The following is a 19,892-nucleotide window of genomic DNA, read 5'->3' as shown; positions in this document are numbered from 1 at the left end:
TGATCATTATTTTACTATGTTGATGGATGCAAATACTCATTATTCAAGCATGACATCTTTATAAGCCATAAGTCTGCAAGAAAGCGGAATGTTTGAGGTCCTGAAACTCTTATAGATGTTAACTCATCTGGCGTAAAACTGTACAAATCTAGCAGTCAGTGTCTCAACCACAGAACCAGTGTTTTGTAAAGCTTCTTCTTATACTGAAATGCCTTCTATGGCTGACAACTTTTTCCTATTTGTTTGTCACACAGACAGAAGAGGGACTGAACGTTTCTTATATCGAGGGGAGTGCAGAGAGGGCTGTCCTCCAGGTCACTACCATGCAGAGCATACCTGTATGCCTTGTTCTGGCCACTGTGAGGTGTGCCTGAACTCCCATCACTGTAAAAGATGTTTCAGAGGCTACTACCTTACTGAAAATATGTGTCAGAAGCATAGTTGTAAAGAAGGTAAGCATCCTTCAGCAGGAGTTAACAAATATTCTATTAAATTTGCTACAGAAATCTGGTTAAGCATATTAACCAAATCCTGTTTTGGAATATACAATCACACCTGACCTCAAGGCCCTGAAGTTCCTACTCTGATTCCCTTCTAATGTCATGTTAATGTAAAATAGCAGTATTTTCCTCAAATTGAGTGGGGTTACACAAGAACAAATGAGAAAACAAATTTCTGTGAGTATTTCTCCTTTTTTGATTTGAATCAAGTTTATTTCCAGGAACCTTCCTGAGTCCTTCCAGATGTAGCCCTTTCATTATCTAAAATTAACCCATTTTGATGATTTGCAAAACACAGGTGAAGTGGAAGATCCTGACTCTGAAGACTGCATACCATGTTCAGATGGATGCCAGCATTGCAAAGAGGGTAAATATTCCCTTTATTAATCTTTATTCTTATTCTTAAAGTAGGGAAAAAGTAGTTCTCCTCACTCTTTTCACAAGTTTAAGTGCAAGCTGCTGAGTAATTAGTCAAGAGACGTTAAGGGAGAGTATCTGTACTATCTTTGTTGAAGCTATCGGATGTTATTTCCCCATGCTAGTATTTTCAATGTTCTTCACAACACTTATGACTTAAAATTCTTTTTTACTCTTCTGAAACAGTTTAGTGTCAATCTGTGTTTCGAATTAAGGTGAAATGCATGATGCATAGGAATTTTTCTTAAAAATAGTAATTGCAAGTAATTCAGAGAATGATCTTTGTACATTAACTTAATAAACTTGCATAAAGAGACTGGAAGGCTATTCATACAGAAAAATGGCATACAGAAAGAGAGGTTGTGCTCATTTACATTTTTTTCTCAGATGATCACTGATATCCTAAATATTAATCATCCATAACATTTGCTACATATATACTCTCAGATTCTTGCACTTAAAGTTCTGACTTAATATAGGCCCTTTAAAGCTTGAAGATCAACAGAATGGCTGCAGGTAAAACAAAGAGTAAATTAGTTTTCACTGCTGTGTAAAGTCAGAAGTATTAAGATGCCAGAGACTAATAATGGACAGTGTATTAAGGAAACTCTTTGATGGTTATGATGCATATATTATTGAGAGTCAAAGACAATGCTTTATTGTTAGCTCTGTTTGGAACAGAAGCACCAGCAGAGGGCTAAAAGCGCAGTCCCAAGCAGATTTTGCAAATTACTGTGTTTTCCTGAAATAAAGCACAACCTGTAAGCTTCAACTTACTATAAGTCTGGTAGATATGCTGTTTTCTTGTGTTTCTGCTCTCAATATTCAATGAGTTTTCAGGCATATCAATAACTTAATTCATAGATAAGTTGAGTAGAGTAATAAGTTTTTCATGTCTAATCAGAAAGCTAGAGAGAGAGACTTTCATAAAAAAAACCCAACAAAACAAACCTAAAACTGAACTGCTTGTCTCATAGAAGAAATTGATTATTTTGAAAGCTGTAAAGAAATTGCACTGCCATAAAAATACTTCAAGTACTAAAACATCTAGATGAGAAAATAAGGAATGTGATACATTTAGTTTCATATCTAAATGGTCTTTCTACAGACACTCTTAAAAATTAAGTGAATGCCACGTGGTCTTGCAATCTCTTTTTGTCTTATCTTCCTTGCAACACCACTGATGAATTCAATCTGAGTAAGAATTGCAGAGCAGGTATAGGAATTGTTCAATGCTATGAACGTTTCAACTAGAAGTGTAGTGGAGAAAAAAAGAGAAATTTAGTCATTATAGCAATTGGAATCAAAATTATATAGTTCACATATTGAAAAGTAGTTATTCATATATATAAATGCAAATACATTTTGTGCATATTTGTGGATCTACAGAAAACCCAAGACCGTTCTCTCACAGAAAATCTCCCAGCACCTGCTCTTTCTGAAGTGTTTTGAGATCCTTCAATATAAACTCTAAGAAATAAAAGTAATTAACTTCCTTAGGAAGTTATACTGAACACAGAGTGACTTAAAGAGTTTTTATTAATTCAAAAGGGAATATCAGGCCACCACGACATTACATTGTAAATAGGGAGCAATGAAATGTAAGTGGTTCTCTTACTGTCTACAAATTACAAAGATTATTATATTTTTCTCTTTTTTGTAGACACAAATCTAGTTTTTAGGAGCGATAGATAAGCTAATTAAGAACTACCTGTTTTCATACTAGCCTGAAAGACACACATTTTTTATTCCAAAATTTTTTTCACAAGGCACCAAATAATAAATTAAACCACTATCTGCAGTCTTGGTCAGTTTTGTCCTACTTGGCACAGGAGAGAAAATTAATAAGATTTGTTGCCTTTTGGCATGGTGCCAGAGGCCAGCAGAATAGAGCAAGTAGTGGAGGCAGACTGTGTGGGCAACCTCTCTTCTTGATCAGTAGTGACACTACATACAGTTTAAGACACAGGTATTATACTTTTATATTGGTTTGATACTCCTACATCCCATATCAAGTATTTCATAGGAGAGTGTAAAACCCACCCAGTAAGTAACACTGCAGGTTATTCTTCACCAGGTATGAGGAGGAATACTGACAGTGTTTGTAATATTTTCTGAAATCCTTATGGAATATAGTTTTCCTCCAAGCTTGGAGTCAGTTTTGTTTTAAGGCACCTGTGTGGCAAATATGTCCTTATTGTATCAACACTGGAGGCTAAGAGCAAAGATAGGAACTGTCAGAGAGACTTAATCAAGGACAGGTAAGTCTGTGTAGTTTAAATACAAATGATGATTTATTTTAAATTCAGTCAGTTCTTTTCTTTCTGATTTGCTTCATTGATTGCTTGTATTCTGAGGAGATAAAGAACCTTTATTGCTCATAAATACCATTCTGCCTGCAGGCACCGACGAGATGTGGCACATGTAATAGGAACATTGCCTTAGAAAGCACTAATCACAAAAATATCTATGGCTTTTTGTACACAGTGTCCAAACAATGGCTATAGATATTAGGGTTCACCTTCGTACCTTCTTCTGCCCACATACTCTTGAGTGCATTTGACTCTGCTTGATGCCATACTAGCCTAATTGGCATGCTTATGTGCACATTTTCCCACGAGGTCTGAAAGGCAGACTCTTTCACAGGCATTGAAATCTGAAGGGATAGCCAAAGAAGTCAAGTCTTAAGGGTAACTTCAGTACGGATGTTTAATTCTGAAGTCTTACAAGTTTCAAATATATCCCTACTGCAAATGCAAGTAAAGACAAACACAAAATCGGACAAAGTGTCTAAGAAAGTGTGCTAAATACATCACAAGTCCACGCTGCCAAGATTATCTTTATGGTTTTGGTACCTCAGCTCTGGTAACCCAATTCTGGACACTCTGAGACTACTTTTTAGAGCAGCAATGAACTATTGCCCCCTCTGGTGCAGAAGTATCCATGGGATCTTTATCTTATATGTAGATATACAATATCTATGGATTTGCATATGTACACTTCACTAGCAGAAACTGCCACACCATTAACTAATACTGCTAACTAACTATAAACACCTACTTCATTGAGGAGGAAGATGTTTGCAATACATGGAATTCAGGTGGATCATTGATAAATTCATAGTAATCGACTGAAGGATAGGTCTTCCTCTCAGAAGCAATTGTGAAAGTCAGCCGTTCTCCCAATTTGTGTGCCAATTTTCCTGCCAGTGATCTCCCATGGAGCCACACTTTCCTGACCCACTTCTTAATTACTTGCTGATTCTTTTCCACTCACCTCACCCAACTTGTGAACGTACATCATCACATGACATGAAGAGTTCTCATGGCTTCCCACAGACTACTCATCTCCATGAAGAAAAATACAATGTATATCAACTTTTGACGCATGCAGATTTCTGCAGAGAGCAGCATGACATGGCTTTCCAATCTTTACACTAGGACTATTTTCAAAGGCTAACACTCAGAATAAAGTGCTCCTCAGTAGGGTGCAAAGTGAAGAATGTTCAGCAAACACTTTTGAAGACACCTTACAAAAGAAACAAACATTGAGAAACCCCATGGAGCATTGTCCCTGACAATAAAGGCCTACCAAAAAGGCATTTAGGCCCAAGTTTGTCCCCTTGCTCCAGTAAAGTAGAATCATAGAATCATAGAATCAGCCCAGTTGGAAAAGGCCTCTGAGACCATCAATTCCAACCTTTGATCCACTACTGCCGTGGTTACCAGACCATGGCACTAAGTGCCACATCCAGTCTCATCTTAAAAACCTCCAGGGATGGAGAATCCACCTCTTCCCTGGGCAGCCCATTCCAATGCTTGATTACCCTTTCTGTAAGGAATTTCTTCCTAATATCTAATCTACACCTCCCCTGGCACAGCTTAAGACCATGTCCTCTTGTCTTACTGATAGCTGCCCGGGAGAAGAGACCAACACCACCTGGCTACAACCTCCTTTCAGGGAGTTGTAGAGAGTGATGAGGTCTCCCCTGAGCCTCCTCTTCTCCAGGCTGAACAACCCCAGCTCCCTCAGCCTCTCCTCATAGGACTTGTGCTCAAGTCCCTTCACCAGCCTCGTTGCTCTTCTCTGGACCTGCTCCAGCACCTCAATATCCTTCCTGAACTGAGGGGCCCAGAACTGGACACAGTACTCCAGGCGTGGCCTCCCCAGGGCTGAGTACAGGGGACGAATCACTTCCCTGGACCTGTTGGCCACACTGTTCCTGATCCAGGTCAGGATGTCATTGGTCTTTTTGGCCACCTGGGCACACTGTTCAACTTCCTGTCAATCGAAACTCCCAAGTCTCTCTCTGCCTGGCTGCTCTCCAGCCACTCTGTCCCCAAGCTGTAGCACCGCACGGGGTTGTTTTGGCCAAAGGGGAGGACCCTGAGTGGCCAAAGTGGAGAGCCTGAGCAGCTTTCAGAGATCACCCAGAACCTAACTATTTCCTTTGGTCGGGGTTATAAGGTCTATGTGCAAACATAAAGCTATAAAGGCAGAAAGTGAGAATAAATACCACCCAAATGATCCACAAGATCCCTTATACAGAGTGAGATGGAAGAAAATACAGTCTATAAGGCAGTGAGAGTGAGAAGAAAGGTATTTGGAGAAGATTTAAGGAACCTGTGAGGTAGCCAAAAGAGCAGCACTTTGAACCGACTCAAGCTTACAGGTACAGATTTATCATTACATGATAAATGAGTGAAAATTGATCTGGTTCCCACAGCAACCTAAGAAAAACAAAGGAAAACTTAATTTCTTCAAATCATGCCTGATGATGAATAGACCTTGGCTTTCAAGACACCAAGCAAAATTATGATGAGGATCCTTTTTTATCTCAGAGTAAATCTTCTGCAAGAGGTTAATCTTGCAGAGGAGGTTTTAGACTTTTTTCCACAAGCTGGAGTCAGAATATGCAATCTGTGAGAAAAGAATGCCCAGCACATTTTGGAACCGTGCTCTGAATTTCAGTACTGATGTTTCAGTGTAGGTAGAACATTACATTAGAGTATGCTGTCTTTTGTAGAGTATAGATAAAAGAGAATTTCCTTGTACATTGAAGATACAAGATGTATGTATTTAAGAAAACTTCATTTTTTGGTAATTTTTCTTTCTTTGGGAAAAAAAATTACTTCCTGAGTAAAATCCAGGCTAAGTGAAAGCCATTGGAAAAACTTACGATATGAGATTGAACCATAAACTCTGAAAACACAGAATATTCCAGATTTTAGTTTAAAGTTCTCCACAGAAATAAGAGCACAGAAGAAAACTACTGGATCAGACCAGAACTTCATCTAGCTCAGAACCCACTGAACAAACAATTAATGTATTTGTAAAATTACTTATACAACAAAACATGTATTGCTATTTCTTCTACAATTCGCAGTTGAGGAACTGAATGAATCGAAATAGTCAAGAAATGTTAGTTGCTGAATCATTCTGCTGGAATCACTGAATTAAAAATACATTAAAACAAATATAACCTAAACCATCTGCCAAGCAGACCCTCTTTTCAAGGAAGCTTGCTGCCTCCCTGGGGCCCAAATCAGAGATCTCATAAAAAACCTGATTAGGTTAGTAGAGCCTTCAAAATACAGGCTACTGCTGTTTTCACATTGGTACCAGTGATGTTTCAACAAGAAGATCAAGGTCAATCAAAAGAGATTCCAGGACCCTGGAAAGACCAAGTGGTAGGTCCTACACCTTGGCCACAATAACTCCCTGCAGTACTACAAGCTGGGGGTAGAGTGGCTGGAAAGTGACACAACAGAAAAGGACCTGGGAGTACTGGTCGACAGCCATCTGAACATGAGCCAGCGATGTGCCCAGGTGGCCAAGAAGGCCAGTGCCATCCTGGCCTATGTCAGAAATAGTGTGGCTAGAAGGACTAAGGAAGTGATTCTTCCCCCTGTACTCTGCCTTGTGGCAATCAGCCTCTTCTTTCAGGCAACTAGTGACAGGATAAGAGACATAGACTTAAGGTGCACCAGGGGAGGTTTAGTTCGGACATTACAGAAATGATGATTAGACATTGGAATGGACTGCCCAAGGAGGCAGTGGAGCCATCATTCCTGGAAGTGTTTAAGAGAAGACTGGACATGGCACTTAGTGCCATAGACTAATTGATGTGGTGGTGTTTGGTCAAAGGTTGACTCACTGATCTTAGAGGCCTTTTCCAGCCTAACTGATTCTGTTATTCTTGATTCAGGAGCGCAGGTAGTGTTTTCCTCAATCCTCCCACAAACAGAGAGGGATGTTGGAAGGAACAGGTGAGCCGGAGACATAAACACTTGACTCCAAGACTAGTGCTTCCATCAGAACTTTGGTTTTTTATAATCACAGGATTCTTCACCTGGGATAGAGGAGTTCTGGACATGAGTATAGACTGGGAGAGGAGTGGCTGGAAAACAGCCCCGCAGAGAGGAACCTGGGAATGCTGCTTGACATTAGGTTCAATGTGACTCAGCTATGTGTCCAGGCAGCCAACGGGGGCAAACTGCATCCTGGGGTGCATCAAACACAGCATATGCCACTGTATTCACCCATGGTGGGCATCACCTGAGGTACTGTGTGTAGATAGTTGGAAGGCCTGGAAGGCCAGTCATATAAAGAATGGCAAAGGACTCTGGGTTTCTTTAGACTGGAGAAAAGGAGTCCGAGGGGTGACTCCATTGCTCTCTACAGCTTCTTAAAGAGGAGAAGTGGAGAGGGAAGTGCTAATCTATTCTCCCTTGTGTCCAGTGAGAGGACATGTAGAAACAATTCTGAGCTGCATTAAGGAGGTTTAGACTGGACGTCAAGAAGCATTTCTTTAACCACAAGAGTGGTCAAACACTGGAACAGGGTTGACCAACTAGGTGGTTGATGCCTGAAGTCTGTCAGTGTTTCAGAGGCATTTGGACAATGTCCTTAATAATGTGCTTTAACTGTTGTTCAGACCTGAATTGGTAGGCAGTTGGACTAGATGATCATTGTAGGTACCTTCCAACTAGAACCATTCTATTCTATTCTAACAACTCTACCTCATTGTGTACTCAATTCTTTGGGCTTATACCAGTCTAAAGCTCAGCCTCTTGATCTTTCAAATAAGGAATTGCATCATAGAACCACTTATTGACTGTAGCATTGGATTCTCCCCATATAGAGAAGATGGCTCCAAAGAGTTCTTCATGCATAAATATGTTTTTAATGGGGGACCAACAGAATCCAGATGTTCAAATTAGTGGTTAAACCTGTATTGATGTCTGACATCAATTTAGGACCTTTGGCCCTAAATCTCTATTACTGCTTGTAGGAAAGCATCCTTTGGGTAATGCTTTTCACTCAAAGGAACTACCTGTGTAGTAGGAAACTATTCAAACACAAGGGATAGTCTCAACGCAATGTTCATGTTCAGAAAATGCAACTCAACACACAGAAAGTTCAGTTTTAGTAGTGTTCAGCTTTCTTGCATCTTGAAATCATCACACTGAGATTTTGCCAGGTGGAAACCATGGCGAGTAGAGTAAGATCAAAAGATAACAGAACATCTGAGTGATAGAATACAACCTAAGACAAACTGCTGACGTCCTGATCTCATTTCTGTTGAAGTACTCTTTTCTTTTGCTAGGAGTAGGAATGAACTCTAGTTCTTCTTTGTAGCCCTGTAAGCAATAACTTCTCTGCTTGAAGTCACACTTTGGAGCTTCATATGCATTGCAAATCTCACTACAGACTGGGCCAACAATGTCTGGTCAGATACTAGGGAGTTCTCACCCAATACATAGTTTTTCAGTCAGTTTTTTTTAATTGAGATGCCATAAAAACTAAAGAAAATGTGGTCTAGCATAGTTAAAACATATAATTATTCTTGCTGGTGATATATGACAATTTATAGTTCATTTTTTTAGATTAATCTAAATTATTGTTCAGGGGTGTAAAAGACAAATGAAGTTGAGCAGTAACTTCTGAAATTAAACAACTACTGCAGGCTGGCCATTAAAGGAAAACTGCAATGTAATACAAAATAATTTTCACTACATTTAATTAACTGGAAAAGAAATGTAAACTAGATATTAAGTCCCAGGTACAGAATATCCTGAACTACTACTGAATGCAAAATAAGTTGAATGTATTCAGCACACTCCAAGCTTATGTCTGAGTCAATTAATAGTTAAAGAAATTAATTTTTTAAAAAAATTCATAAACGAAACAGGAAGCTAAAACAAAAAGTCAGATCCTGCAGAATGTACTGTTGCACCCTACTTCAACTCTCTGCTTTATTGTATACAGTAGATAAACTCTGCATATGAGTCACAGCAAGATCTGGGTCTAGTTGAATGAAATCCTTTGAATAAATGCTACTCCAAAGTACAGTGGGCTAGCCAGGTAAAGTTTCCAGAATTAGGATCTATCTAAATACCGTGAACACTCAGACAGAGTGAAAGAGTGACAAGGATGTCCAAAATGGTCTGGAACTAATTTTTAATGTGGAATAACATATGTATTAAATATTTTATTAAGCCTCTATAGTAATGTTAAAAAAAACCACAGACAAACAAAACCCAAAAAAACCAAATTACACTGTTCCTTGACATATTTGAAGCAAAATACCCTTCCAGCATAACAATACTGTGCTTTTAACATTAATGCCCATACTGCAATCCCAGAGTAGAAAAGAACACAAATTCACTTCAAATCAGAGAGTCCTAACAGAATGCATGACTGTTTGACCTTTCACCAGTATTTAATCTTGACACATACCTTTTCTGTATTATAACATATCTGTACTCCAAATGATTTGTACCTGAGAAGGCTAGGTGTGGAGAAGGGAACAGGAATATCAGTTTATTACACACAAGGGAAGAAAACAAATTACTTTTTCTATGAACTCTAGACAATATTTACTTACCTAAAAAAAAGACAATGAAACCAGAACGGAACAGGGGAGTATTTTGTGTCTAAGGTCTTATGTTTTAAAAATAGTTGAATGCTGCTTTCAATGCTATCAAAATCACTTTTCTTTCTGTCTTTAAAAGAGTGACAAAGATAAAATCAATACAAATGGAAACTCTAAAATATAGATAAAATATTAATAGCTGTCAAGACAAGAAGTCTTTTGGAGCATGACATCATATAGATCAACCCCCTTTGCACCACAGAGATCTCATTACTCAGTGAACATAGGATGTTGATTACCACTAATCCAAGAACTGATTGTGGCAGATTTTAAAGGAGGACAGTCTTAAAGAACAAACCACATGCATATATCCATAAAATTCCCAAAACTTAGTTAATTCTTATAATTAATTTCTAAGATTTTGCAAACATTACACATGTTACATATAAAATTTGCTATTGCAGCAATAGTTACTTATTTAGTCTCCTCTTTGCTGTCTATTAGATAGTTGCCCTCTTTGCATTCCTTTACAAATTATGTTAATTATTCCTCAACAGTTTAAATTCAGAAACTATGACTAAGTACAGAAGGTAATAGATCTTCTCTTTAGTGGATGTGTCTTTGATAGAAAGAGGAATGTTTCAGTAAGGGTTGATAAATGCCATAAAAAAGCCTCTAAATTAACTCACACTAACATAGTCCAATGAGTGCATGTTTTCATTTTGCAAAATTGTCAAGAAATTCTCCCCTGCTCCTGCCGCCAAAATCTTAGGTTGAAGAAAGCTTCAGTTCACTCCCAAATGAAATACAGCAAAGCAACTATTCTTATGAAATTTGTGGCCTTCTAATAAGGCATTTACTATTACCACTTCTGTCTAAACTTCGTGTAAGCAGCAGAATACAAGTTCTATTAGTGATACTTTTTTTTTTGCCCTCTCCACACTATGTATTCCAACTCACAATCTAAATTAACTATTTTTATCCATGTTTTACCAGATATTTTCCTTTAGATCCTAAACCAACTCAAAATATGTTATCTTTACTTAATGGTCACTTACCTAATACTTGTTTCTTCTAATCTCTTTCCAGAGAAAAACCATAAATTTTGTCTTTCTTTGCAATTACTGCTGAGATCTGACTCAAACTGAGCTACATAGATAGTCATCCATACAGGTAAAACTGAGAGGGCAGTTAGGAAGAAACAGTCATCAGAACATCCCACAGGCAAGAAAGGAAAGAGTCCTTTCTCCATAAAAGCCAGAAAGTCCATGGAGAATTAGTTACCAAACCCACAAATAAATTTAATGATCTCTTTTGGTGTGTCCTTGTCTCAGTTTAAAGGAGACTGAAGTGTTTTGCTAAGGAGGATGAGTTATGCAGTAGACCAAACTCCTCTCTCTCAGCAATTGTAAATCCAAAATTAAGAGGCTCCAATCGAGGAAGTATGGAAAAAGGGAAAATAGCAACCCTTTATTAAAGGATATATGTGTATTGGCAGAACAACAAAAGAACATAAAAACAACTAAACAATAGTCCTGTAACCAAAAGTCCCCTTCAAAAAGGAAACAGTCTGATACTTCTCTGTCCTCTGGCACAATTCCGATCAGAGCTGGCAGGGGACACTGTGGGATCACTGGAGGAGCAGAGCCTGCAGTGCTAGGTGTTGGTCAGCAGGGGGCGCTGCTGAGCTCTGGATTGCCGGAAAAGCTGAAAATGGAGATTTCCCCCCCACAGAGGAGGGAAGGGGGAAAAGGGGAAAGAAGGGCGGTTTCTTTCCCACGAAACTCATATTGTCTTCGGCTGGCTGTGGCTGGGACTTCCCCCTTTCCTCGATGAGCACAAACTGCTGCCAAAACACAGGATCAGAGGAGGGAAAAAGAAAAACTACCCCTTCCCCAAAAGGTTCCTCTGCAGGATGAACCAAACTTCTCCCATGAAATCTGAGCAGGTCCGGCTGGCGACAGAGCAGACCATAGGCAAGCCGAGGCCGGAGAACAGCCAGACGACCAGGTCAAGAGCAAAACAGCCTCAGAGCTTTTCCAGCACACACTTTGCCCCCATTAAGGCAAAGAGTGAAGTGCCCCCCGTTTGCAAGGAGAGGAGGAGAAAAACTTCTACCCCCATCCTGCAGTTTTGGAAGGTCCATCAGCCTGGAGTACAAGTCTGCCAGCTAGTTCTTTTGTATAGTCAATTACCTCTTCCCCCTGCCTCGTTCCCCTCCCTCGTTCAACATCCTTCTTTTACAGCAGGACAGGGGAAAGGAAAATTTCTGCTTGGATTTTTAGAATAAGTAAACCTATGACAGTACTCTATTTTTTTTTCCATCAACAAAAGAGAAGGACTGTATGTACCAATATTATAATAATTTTCAAAAGGTATAAATACTCTTATTTATCACTGGATCCTAACAATACTATGTAAACACTTCAAATGCAAAAAACCACACAAGTGAATTGAGGAAAATAATGTCTCAAGAAGTCTCCTCATTTAGAAACAATATTAATATTTCATAAATCACTCAAAATGAAGTCCTGGACAAACCAAATGCCTTTTACCTGGAACTAAAACAAGACTTCATAGAGAGCAAAGAACAGTAGATCAGGTCATTGCTGTTTCTCTTTGTACTTTAAACACTAAAAGGAATATTTTAACAGATCTGCAACATTTCTGGGTAAAACCTTACGCCTCACAGACAAATTGCTAGAACTAGTTGCAAAACCAAGTGTGTGTTGCCTAATGAGTTTGCATGTGTGGAGTGTGTTTTATTGTAACACAGTTCTAACAGATGCAGTGAAAATTTTGCACTATGTGTACTGTTAATACCAAAAATAATTTTTGGCATTTCATAGTAGAACAATTTATAAATACATTCATCCCACTTGTTATATTTCCTTCCATTCTGCTCCCATTGGGAACTTTGGTTAAGGTGAAAGAAAAGAAAGCTAATAGACAACAATAGAAGGAAGGTTATAGAAAATATTCTTTATGTTGTGAGCATGAAGCCACATCCATAATTTTAACAGTTTTAAATGTTCCTGTTCATTCAACAAAATTTTTGAATACAAAAATTAATTTTCTGATGAGAAAATTTCCCCAAAAGGCTTACACCTCCCCCACCACTACCCCCTCCCCAAATACAGAAAGGTGCTTGTCTAGCTCAGTATTTTTAAGGTTAAATTGATTGCTTAGATGTCCTTGAAAAGTTTGCTTTTAGAAGTGTCAAATGCTTTTAACTTATCTCTGCAACAAATAAAGAGGATGAAATTACAAATTTAGATAAGTTAAATCTCCTTTTAGGAGTTCATTTGACCCAATCTGAGTCCCTGTGAACATTCTGTTTTTCAGATCATCACTTCCTAAGCATTCATCATCTTCTAGGTACCTATTGGGGTTCATAATGAGGACTAAAAAGCCACAGGTTTTTATGAACCTATGAACATAGAGGCCAGAATCTGATTGTGGAAGAGTGTATCTCCAAAAAAACTGTAAACAGAGATTCAGAAACAACAATGTTCTTGTTATGGCTGTAGCTATTTTAGTGTTAGAAATATTGAAATAAAAATGTTGTAGCAATAATTCTTTTTAGCATTCTGGTTTTAACTCTGAAAATTATTTACAGAATTTTATATTTTTAATTTCAGATGATCCAAGAACCTGTATAACATGCATTCAGAACTATTATATGTAAGTATAGCTTTTCATGCCTACACTTTTTTCTAAAGCAAAAACACATGGTACACTACATAGACCTGTGCTCTGTATGTTGTCTCATTCCTTAAATTGCCTATCTGAGAACAGTAACTTTGGAAAAGACTTGGGAAATGCTGGAAACTCACCAATCACTCAGAATTAAGGCTTGTTTAACCTTAGGGACTGATGTGAACTTTACATAAATGAAGAGAGGACTATGAAGAATGGGTCTAAAAATTAAATAGTGCTTTGTGACTGGATTTCAACTAGTTTGCTCTTAGTATGTTGTGTCCAGTTCTGGTATGTGCTGTTCATTAGACATAAAAATGTATGGAGTTTATGCAGAGGAAAAAATAATTCATTAAAAGTTTAACTTAAGTGGAGAGAAAAGAACTCTACTGCTTTTCAAAGAGACAGTTAAGAGATCTCTGTAAAAATTACCATGACAAAAGAAAGTGTTGGTTACAATCTATCTACAAACTACAGCATTGGATTATATGTTTTCACAAGTCATCAGCTCTTTACAACAGCAATACAGTAATTTCTAATTAAGCATGTGTTCATTTTTGTGCTTTCATTTAAAAATCAAATTAGTTATTCTTAAGAATCATGAGATTAGAAAACATGTCTTTGTCAGTTGAATAAGTAACATAACCACAAATACAATTTGAATCCTCATTATAGGAATTATTTCTGTTAACTAAGATGACATTAGAACTTTATGATTACCACTCCTAGAAACACACAGAAAACAAACTCAATGGCCTCAAAAGAACTTATTGATGATGTTCTACTTTGTCTTGCAGGTATAAGCAGTATTGCTATAAATACTGCCCAGAAAACACCTACAGAGATGAAGGTTCTCTGCAGTGTAGAGATTGTCCTAGCAACTGTGATAGCTGTGACAAGGACAAATGTGACTCCTGTGAGGAAGGCTTTTATCTCTCAGGTAAGCAAAGTACCAAGTATGGCATACCTACAAAAATATTTTAGACCTTTTCTTTAGGGAAAGATTCTGAATCCAAATTCTTGAATTCTTAAATCTATTCTATGTCAGACAGTGGAGGCTGAGGGGAGTTAACCTTTTGCAAAATCAAGCATTTGAACTAATGTAGGGTGGTTATGTTAGCCAGTGGTGTAATTTGATTCAAAGGATCCATATATTTGAATTTCCACTCTTTGGGGTATATAAAAAAGTTTTGTATTTGATTCAGATTTTGTCTTTAACTATGGAAAGACACTTAAATATTTCCTTTCTATTCGCAAGTCTAGTTTTACTTCGACTTTCAGATGCATGTGGAGTAACAAGCCTTAAAAACTCTGAAATAAGTTCAGTTAAAACCACTAAATTCCACACCAGGTTCACACAAGACTAGGAGTTTCTTAGCTTTATTAAGAAGACGTAAATCAGGCGGGTCTGGTTCAGACATGGTGCCAAAAATTAATCACAGGAATTTCTGAGATTATAGTATTCTTTTGCATTGCCTGCTGAAGGTGCCTAGTAGTGGCATCACACTCATGGAAAACTGTGGTCACAACCAGAGGTGATCTGTTGGTCTACAATTTTATTAACTGAAATCAGAGGAAGTTGAAAAAGCTATCAGTGTAACAATTTCCAGGACCTTTGGTATGACAATCCTTAAACTGAATCAGGATTACCTGAGTTTAATTTTATATTCAGCAGAAACTAGAGATCCCAAAAATCTGCATATATCTAAAATTGATTTTCTATTGGGACTATATAATAATTGGGACTCAAACACAAAACTTTTATCCAGACCTGGACTTCCATAAGATTTGTATGTACTAGGATTTAGCATACTGATTAAAGCCCAGCATGATATAAATTTAAGTGCAGATTGGTTTGAAGTTTGTGAAGCTTGCGTAAGCAACTGAACTGAATTTAGGTTTCATACTAAAAAAATTTGAGTTCATGTAGCTGCAAAAAATAACATGTGTTCTTATATACTGGTTCTTTTCCTTAAACCATTTCTTGCTGGAGACAGAGATAAGCTATACATGAGGTACCTCCTTGCAGGGTTGACAGGGGTCAGTATGATAACAGTATGATAAGTAGACATATGCTATGTCTATTGCAGGTGGCACATGTGTGAGTGAGTGTGGAGACGGCTTCTTCGCTGACGACATCTCTAGAGAATGCGAACCTTGCCACAGGAACTGTGCAACCTGTGTTGGGTACAGTCATGAGAACTGTACTGGGTGCAAAAACAGTTTCCAGTTATCTCATGGGCAGTGTCTGAATCCAAGAAATTCTCAGTCAGTGGGAAAGTTCTGGAGCCGTAAGTTGCAACAGATTCCATAATCTTTTCTGTTTCTTTGAAGACTACTAAACAATTTGAAATAGTATAACAAGATCTTGCAGATCAAGTGAAATTGCACTGTTATCAAACTTGCTGTAATTTTAAAAGTATAAATGACCAAACCCATTGGTTTCACAGAGTGAAATCCATCTTCCTGCAAATAGCATAACATTTCAATATAACGTGTTTCTTATCTGTGAGTTATCTTATCTGAATAGATAAAAGATTAGAAATATAACAGATAAAAAGACAAAACATATGAAAAGGGTAAAATATAGATAATAGATTAGGGTACTGGGATTTCCTTATCTAAACTAGTTGAAGCCTTATGGGCTGTGTCTTAGAGTATCTTTGTGGCTATTGGTTCCCTACATAGAAGTCAATATAAGTTGAACTCGATGATCCTCATGGGTCTCTTCAAACTTGGCATATTCTGTGATTCTTTGAAAATAATCTAATATGTGGCTCTGTGTGGGGGTAGTGTATGCTAAAAAAAGCTCTCTCTTTTCTTTTCCCTGCTCTTCCCTAGATAGACATGCACTGCTTTCTGAGAGACCAAACATGGGCTGTAGAACTATATTCTGGCATTCTGCTCTCACACAGGATGTTACCACAATCTTCACAAAATAATCAGTTCTTTCTTGGTGCCCTCATCCCTAGCATGGGAAAAGCAATTCTCTGTTCCAAAAAGGCCCAAATAATCCAAAAACTATTTGGAAGAAAAATGCTTTTAAAACTAAAGATGTTGAGGGGAATGCTTTGTAATAGTTTTAAAAATTATTTTCCCTCAGGAGCATCTTTAAATGCATTACAGTACTGTCACAAATTTATGAAGAAAGCTTTAAATGAAGAGTGTATATGTAGAATATTCGTCATTCCCATTATGCCAGTTATATAAAGTACAATTGAATGTTTATGTTGCCAAATGAAATTGCTAATGGAATAAATGGAACTTTCAAATAGAATAATGGAGCAATAGTAGAATATTCTGGGAGATTTAGGGATTTACATCACTAAGGGTCTTTAAGAACAAATGAAAAGTATCTGACAGGGATGTTCACTGAATGAAGCAAGAGACAAGATTAATAGCTATATTTTTGAATCAAATATACATTTTCTTCTGATCCCTATGTCTTTATTTGAATGAAACACATCAAAGAATGACTATCCTTAGAACTGTGTGATCTTGTACTAAAAATTAAAATACAGTGACAAGTATTTTCAGGAAAAATATTTACCATTTCTATTCATTGCCTATCTGATGGAGAAATGTTGTTGTTTCAAAAGGAATAACTTTTCTTCATTTCAAAAAAACCCACAGAACTAAAAATGAGAAATATTACTAGAAAGTTGACCTCCTATATTCATTTCCTTGTGTTTAATGCATATAAGCAAGTATTTTTTTTCAATTTGAGACTGTCTACATCAGTGCCATGGGAAGAGCATATCTGCAGTCTGGTCTATGTATTGGTTATTTCTTTCTCACACTGTAAAACAACGTGGCTTCTTGTCAGCTTTTTTCCTTTGAGCAGACATCTGATGCAGTTCTGTATATATCAGCATTGCTGATATATACAATCAATGATATATTGCTGTGCTGTGAAACTACTTTCTAGTGACTGCTCCAAAGTCGCAGGATTCCTGCTGCAGCTGGAGATGGGATGCCAGGGAACATGGCTGGTGGCTCTACACCTTTCTGTGAATAGACTTGCTGCGATTCCTTCAGTGTGGCAGCTGCTGTACCATATAACTGCTGGGAAAATGATGTTGAACTTGTTGAAATCCTGAGCCTTTTCTGTCAAGGATAGGCTTCCAAATACTAGTAGTCTTCAAGTAAAAATGTTAACGTAGTTGTTACTGTCTTTCCTGAAGTTACACTCTTAATAACTACACTTATCTACATTTTGTGAAGTTTCCTGTTAAGACATTCTAAGATCATCCAGTTCTCATAATAGTAATTTTCATTGTCTAATTAAGAACAGAATCTAAATAATTGAATTTTTGGCTAGACTGTCAGTCATTCATTTCTTTTGATGATGCAGTCAGGGAACAGATGTCAGATGAGTCCAGATTTCCAACTGTCTGAAAATCCTTGTTGCATGCTAAAAATCCTTAACAAAAAATACAGGATTTAGGCAGGCAGGACTAAAACACATTTAGCTCTAGCAATGCATCACACCAACAGGATAGTTCCTGGTTAGAGACTGGAGTATGTTTCACACTCTAATAATATTTTTAAAAATTTCAAAGGGGCGGGGAGGAAACAAAACCAAAAACCAAACCAAGCCAAAAATCCAAAAGTTTCACAATCTCTTACAGTTATTTTCTTCCTCATCTAAATCTTTCTGATAACCAATAAAACTTAGGAAAGGCAGTCACTATCCTTGTCTACACTATTCCGTAGGATTAGTACAAGCACGGATAAAATGAAAACGTATCTGTGCTCCTTGAAGCTTACTGTCAGTGAAGATTTTGGTATTCATACCTGTACAGAAAACATCCCTGGGCCCAGAACAAGTGAGTCCTCTCCATCTCTTTTTAAGCATATCTGCAGGGTCTCATCTTTTCCATTCTTTACTTCAAAGATCATGGAGACAGAGAAAGTACTTTTTCTTTCATACAAAGGGACAAAATCCATAGCATCTTTCCAAGTTTTTCACTTGTTAACCTGGACAAATCTACAAATATTTTATCAAATTTTACTCTATGTTTGTTTGTTTCTTTCTTTGTTTCTTAGTTTTCTTAAAATACACTTTGATTTCCTCCAGGGTTATTTTTTCTTAGCAAAATACAAGGATCTTCCATCTCATCTGTTGTCACGCTCCTTTTCTATGGGTAGCAGTAACGTGGGGCCTTTATATAATAAATGGAGTCAGCTCTCCGATGAGGTGGCAATCAAAGAGGCTTTAATTCAAAGCCAGCACTCTTTTTATCCCTTAAAACCATGTGACCTTGTGACCAGTGGGGTTGTCTATTCCGGTGCATGTCCCCTGGGCTTCCTTGCCCTCAGTGTGTCCCCTGCAGCCCTGGACTCGCCTCCTACAGGTAGCCTGTCATGCAGCACAGGCATCATCTGAGAAGCTTGATGATATTAGAATACTGCAGATGATATTAGAATACTTTCATGTTTGCTCACCAGCCAGTGTGGGCAAGGTTGCGGCTGATATTAGACATTTGACTCTCATCCTGTCTGCCCGTTTATCAATATACACTTCTTCCACTGAGTGCTCAGCATCCTCAACACATTTACATTGGTGCAGCACCCTGGCAGAGCTTGCCTGAATTAAAGAATCTGATTAAAGAACACAGGCCACATGATTACTACTCCCCCTGCTTTGTGAGACTGAGCTAGGCCTAGGAGGCCAAGTATTAAATAAAAAACCTTGCCCTTGTCACAGGAATGAAGATATCATATCACCAAGCTCATCCTCAGTACATGGCCTGCTCCAGAAAATGCAGGAATACAATACAACTAGGACAATAACCAAAATTTCCAAATCTAGTACTTTACATCAGCTTTTACTATGTTACTTTTCTATTTACTCTTTTTCTTTAGAAAAGTACTATTAGAGAGATGAGGTATTAGACCTTGAATTGTATTTACAAATAATGAAACCATTTATCTTTGCCTCTTACAGTCACATGGATTCAGCGGGTTCCACTGTGGGGTTAGTGACTGTGTTGACATACAATTTGGAACAATGTGATTTCTGGGAAACAGATTGTTTTGTTAGTTCCAAGGCTAACATAAATTAAAGGGTAGTACATCAGAACCTGCAATGGAGAAATCAACCCAAAGTCTGACTTCCTTTGCAATTTGAGAGACTAGTCCATCTAGTGTTAAAACCTTTGTGAAAGTGGAATGCATCTTTTTTTTTCCATATTGAAGCTTTCCCTTCATTTCTTATGCAAGGATGAATGATAGATCTGTTTTATGAATTTTTATAAGCAAACACTCCAGCAACCAAAACATTCTATTAAAAAAGAGACTTTTTCGAATTATATTTACTTTGTGGGTATATTCTGCTGGGCAGAGTTCAGCTCATATCAGGAATCCCTAAAAAGTCATATTCAGTCTGAAAAAAC

The 19,892-nt window shown here is 37.7% G+C and overlaps 1 protein-coding gene across 7 annotated transcripts in view; it reads left to right on the top strand.

Moving 5' to 3' along the window:
* The window catches only part of PCSK5 (proprotein convertase subtilisin/kexin type 5), a 257,820-nt gene that overhangs the window by 213,651 nt on the left and 24,277 nt on the right, over positions 1-19,892 (top strand). For all 7 annotated transcript variants that reach the window (XM_064641610.1, XM_064641613.1, XM_064641612.1 and 4 more), the window contains 5 exons: positions 255-452; positions 799-867; positions 13,437-13,479; positions 14,292-14,434; positions 15,585-15,785. In XM_064641610.1, coding sequence (XP_064497680.1) covers positions 255-452; positions 799-867; positions 13,437-13,479; positions 14,292-14,434; positions 15,585-15,785 — 654 coding nt within the window. The remainder of the gene's footprint in view (positions 1-254; positions 453-798; positions 868-13,436; positions 13,480-14,291; positions 14,435-15,584; positions 15,786-19,892) is intronic.

Source organism: Pseudopipra pipra, chromosome Z (assembly GCF_036250125.1).
Source record: "Pseudopipra pipra isolate bDixPip1 chromosome Z, bDixPip1.hap1, whole genome shotgun sequence".
NCBI classification, from domain to species: domain Eukaryota; kingdom Metazoa; phylum Chordata; class Aves; order Passeriformes; family Pipridae; genus Pseudopipra; species Pseudopipra pipra.
This window is presented reverse-complemented; position numbering and strand designations above follow the sequence as displayed.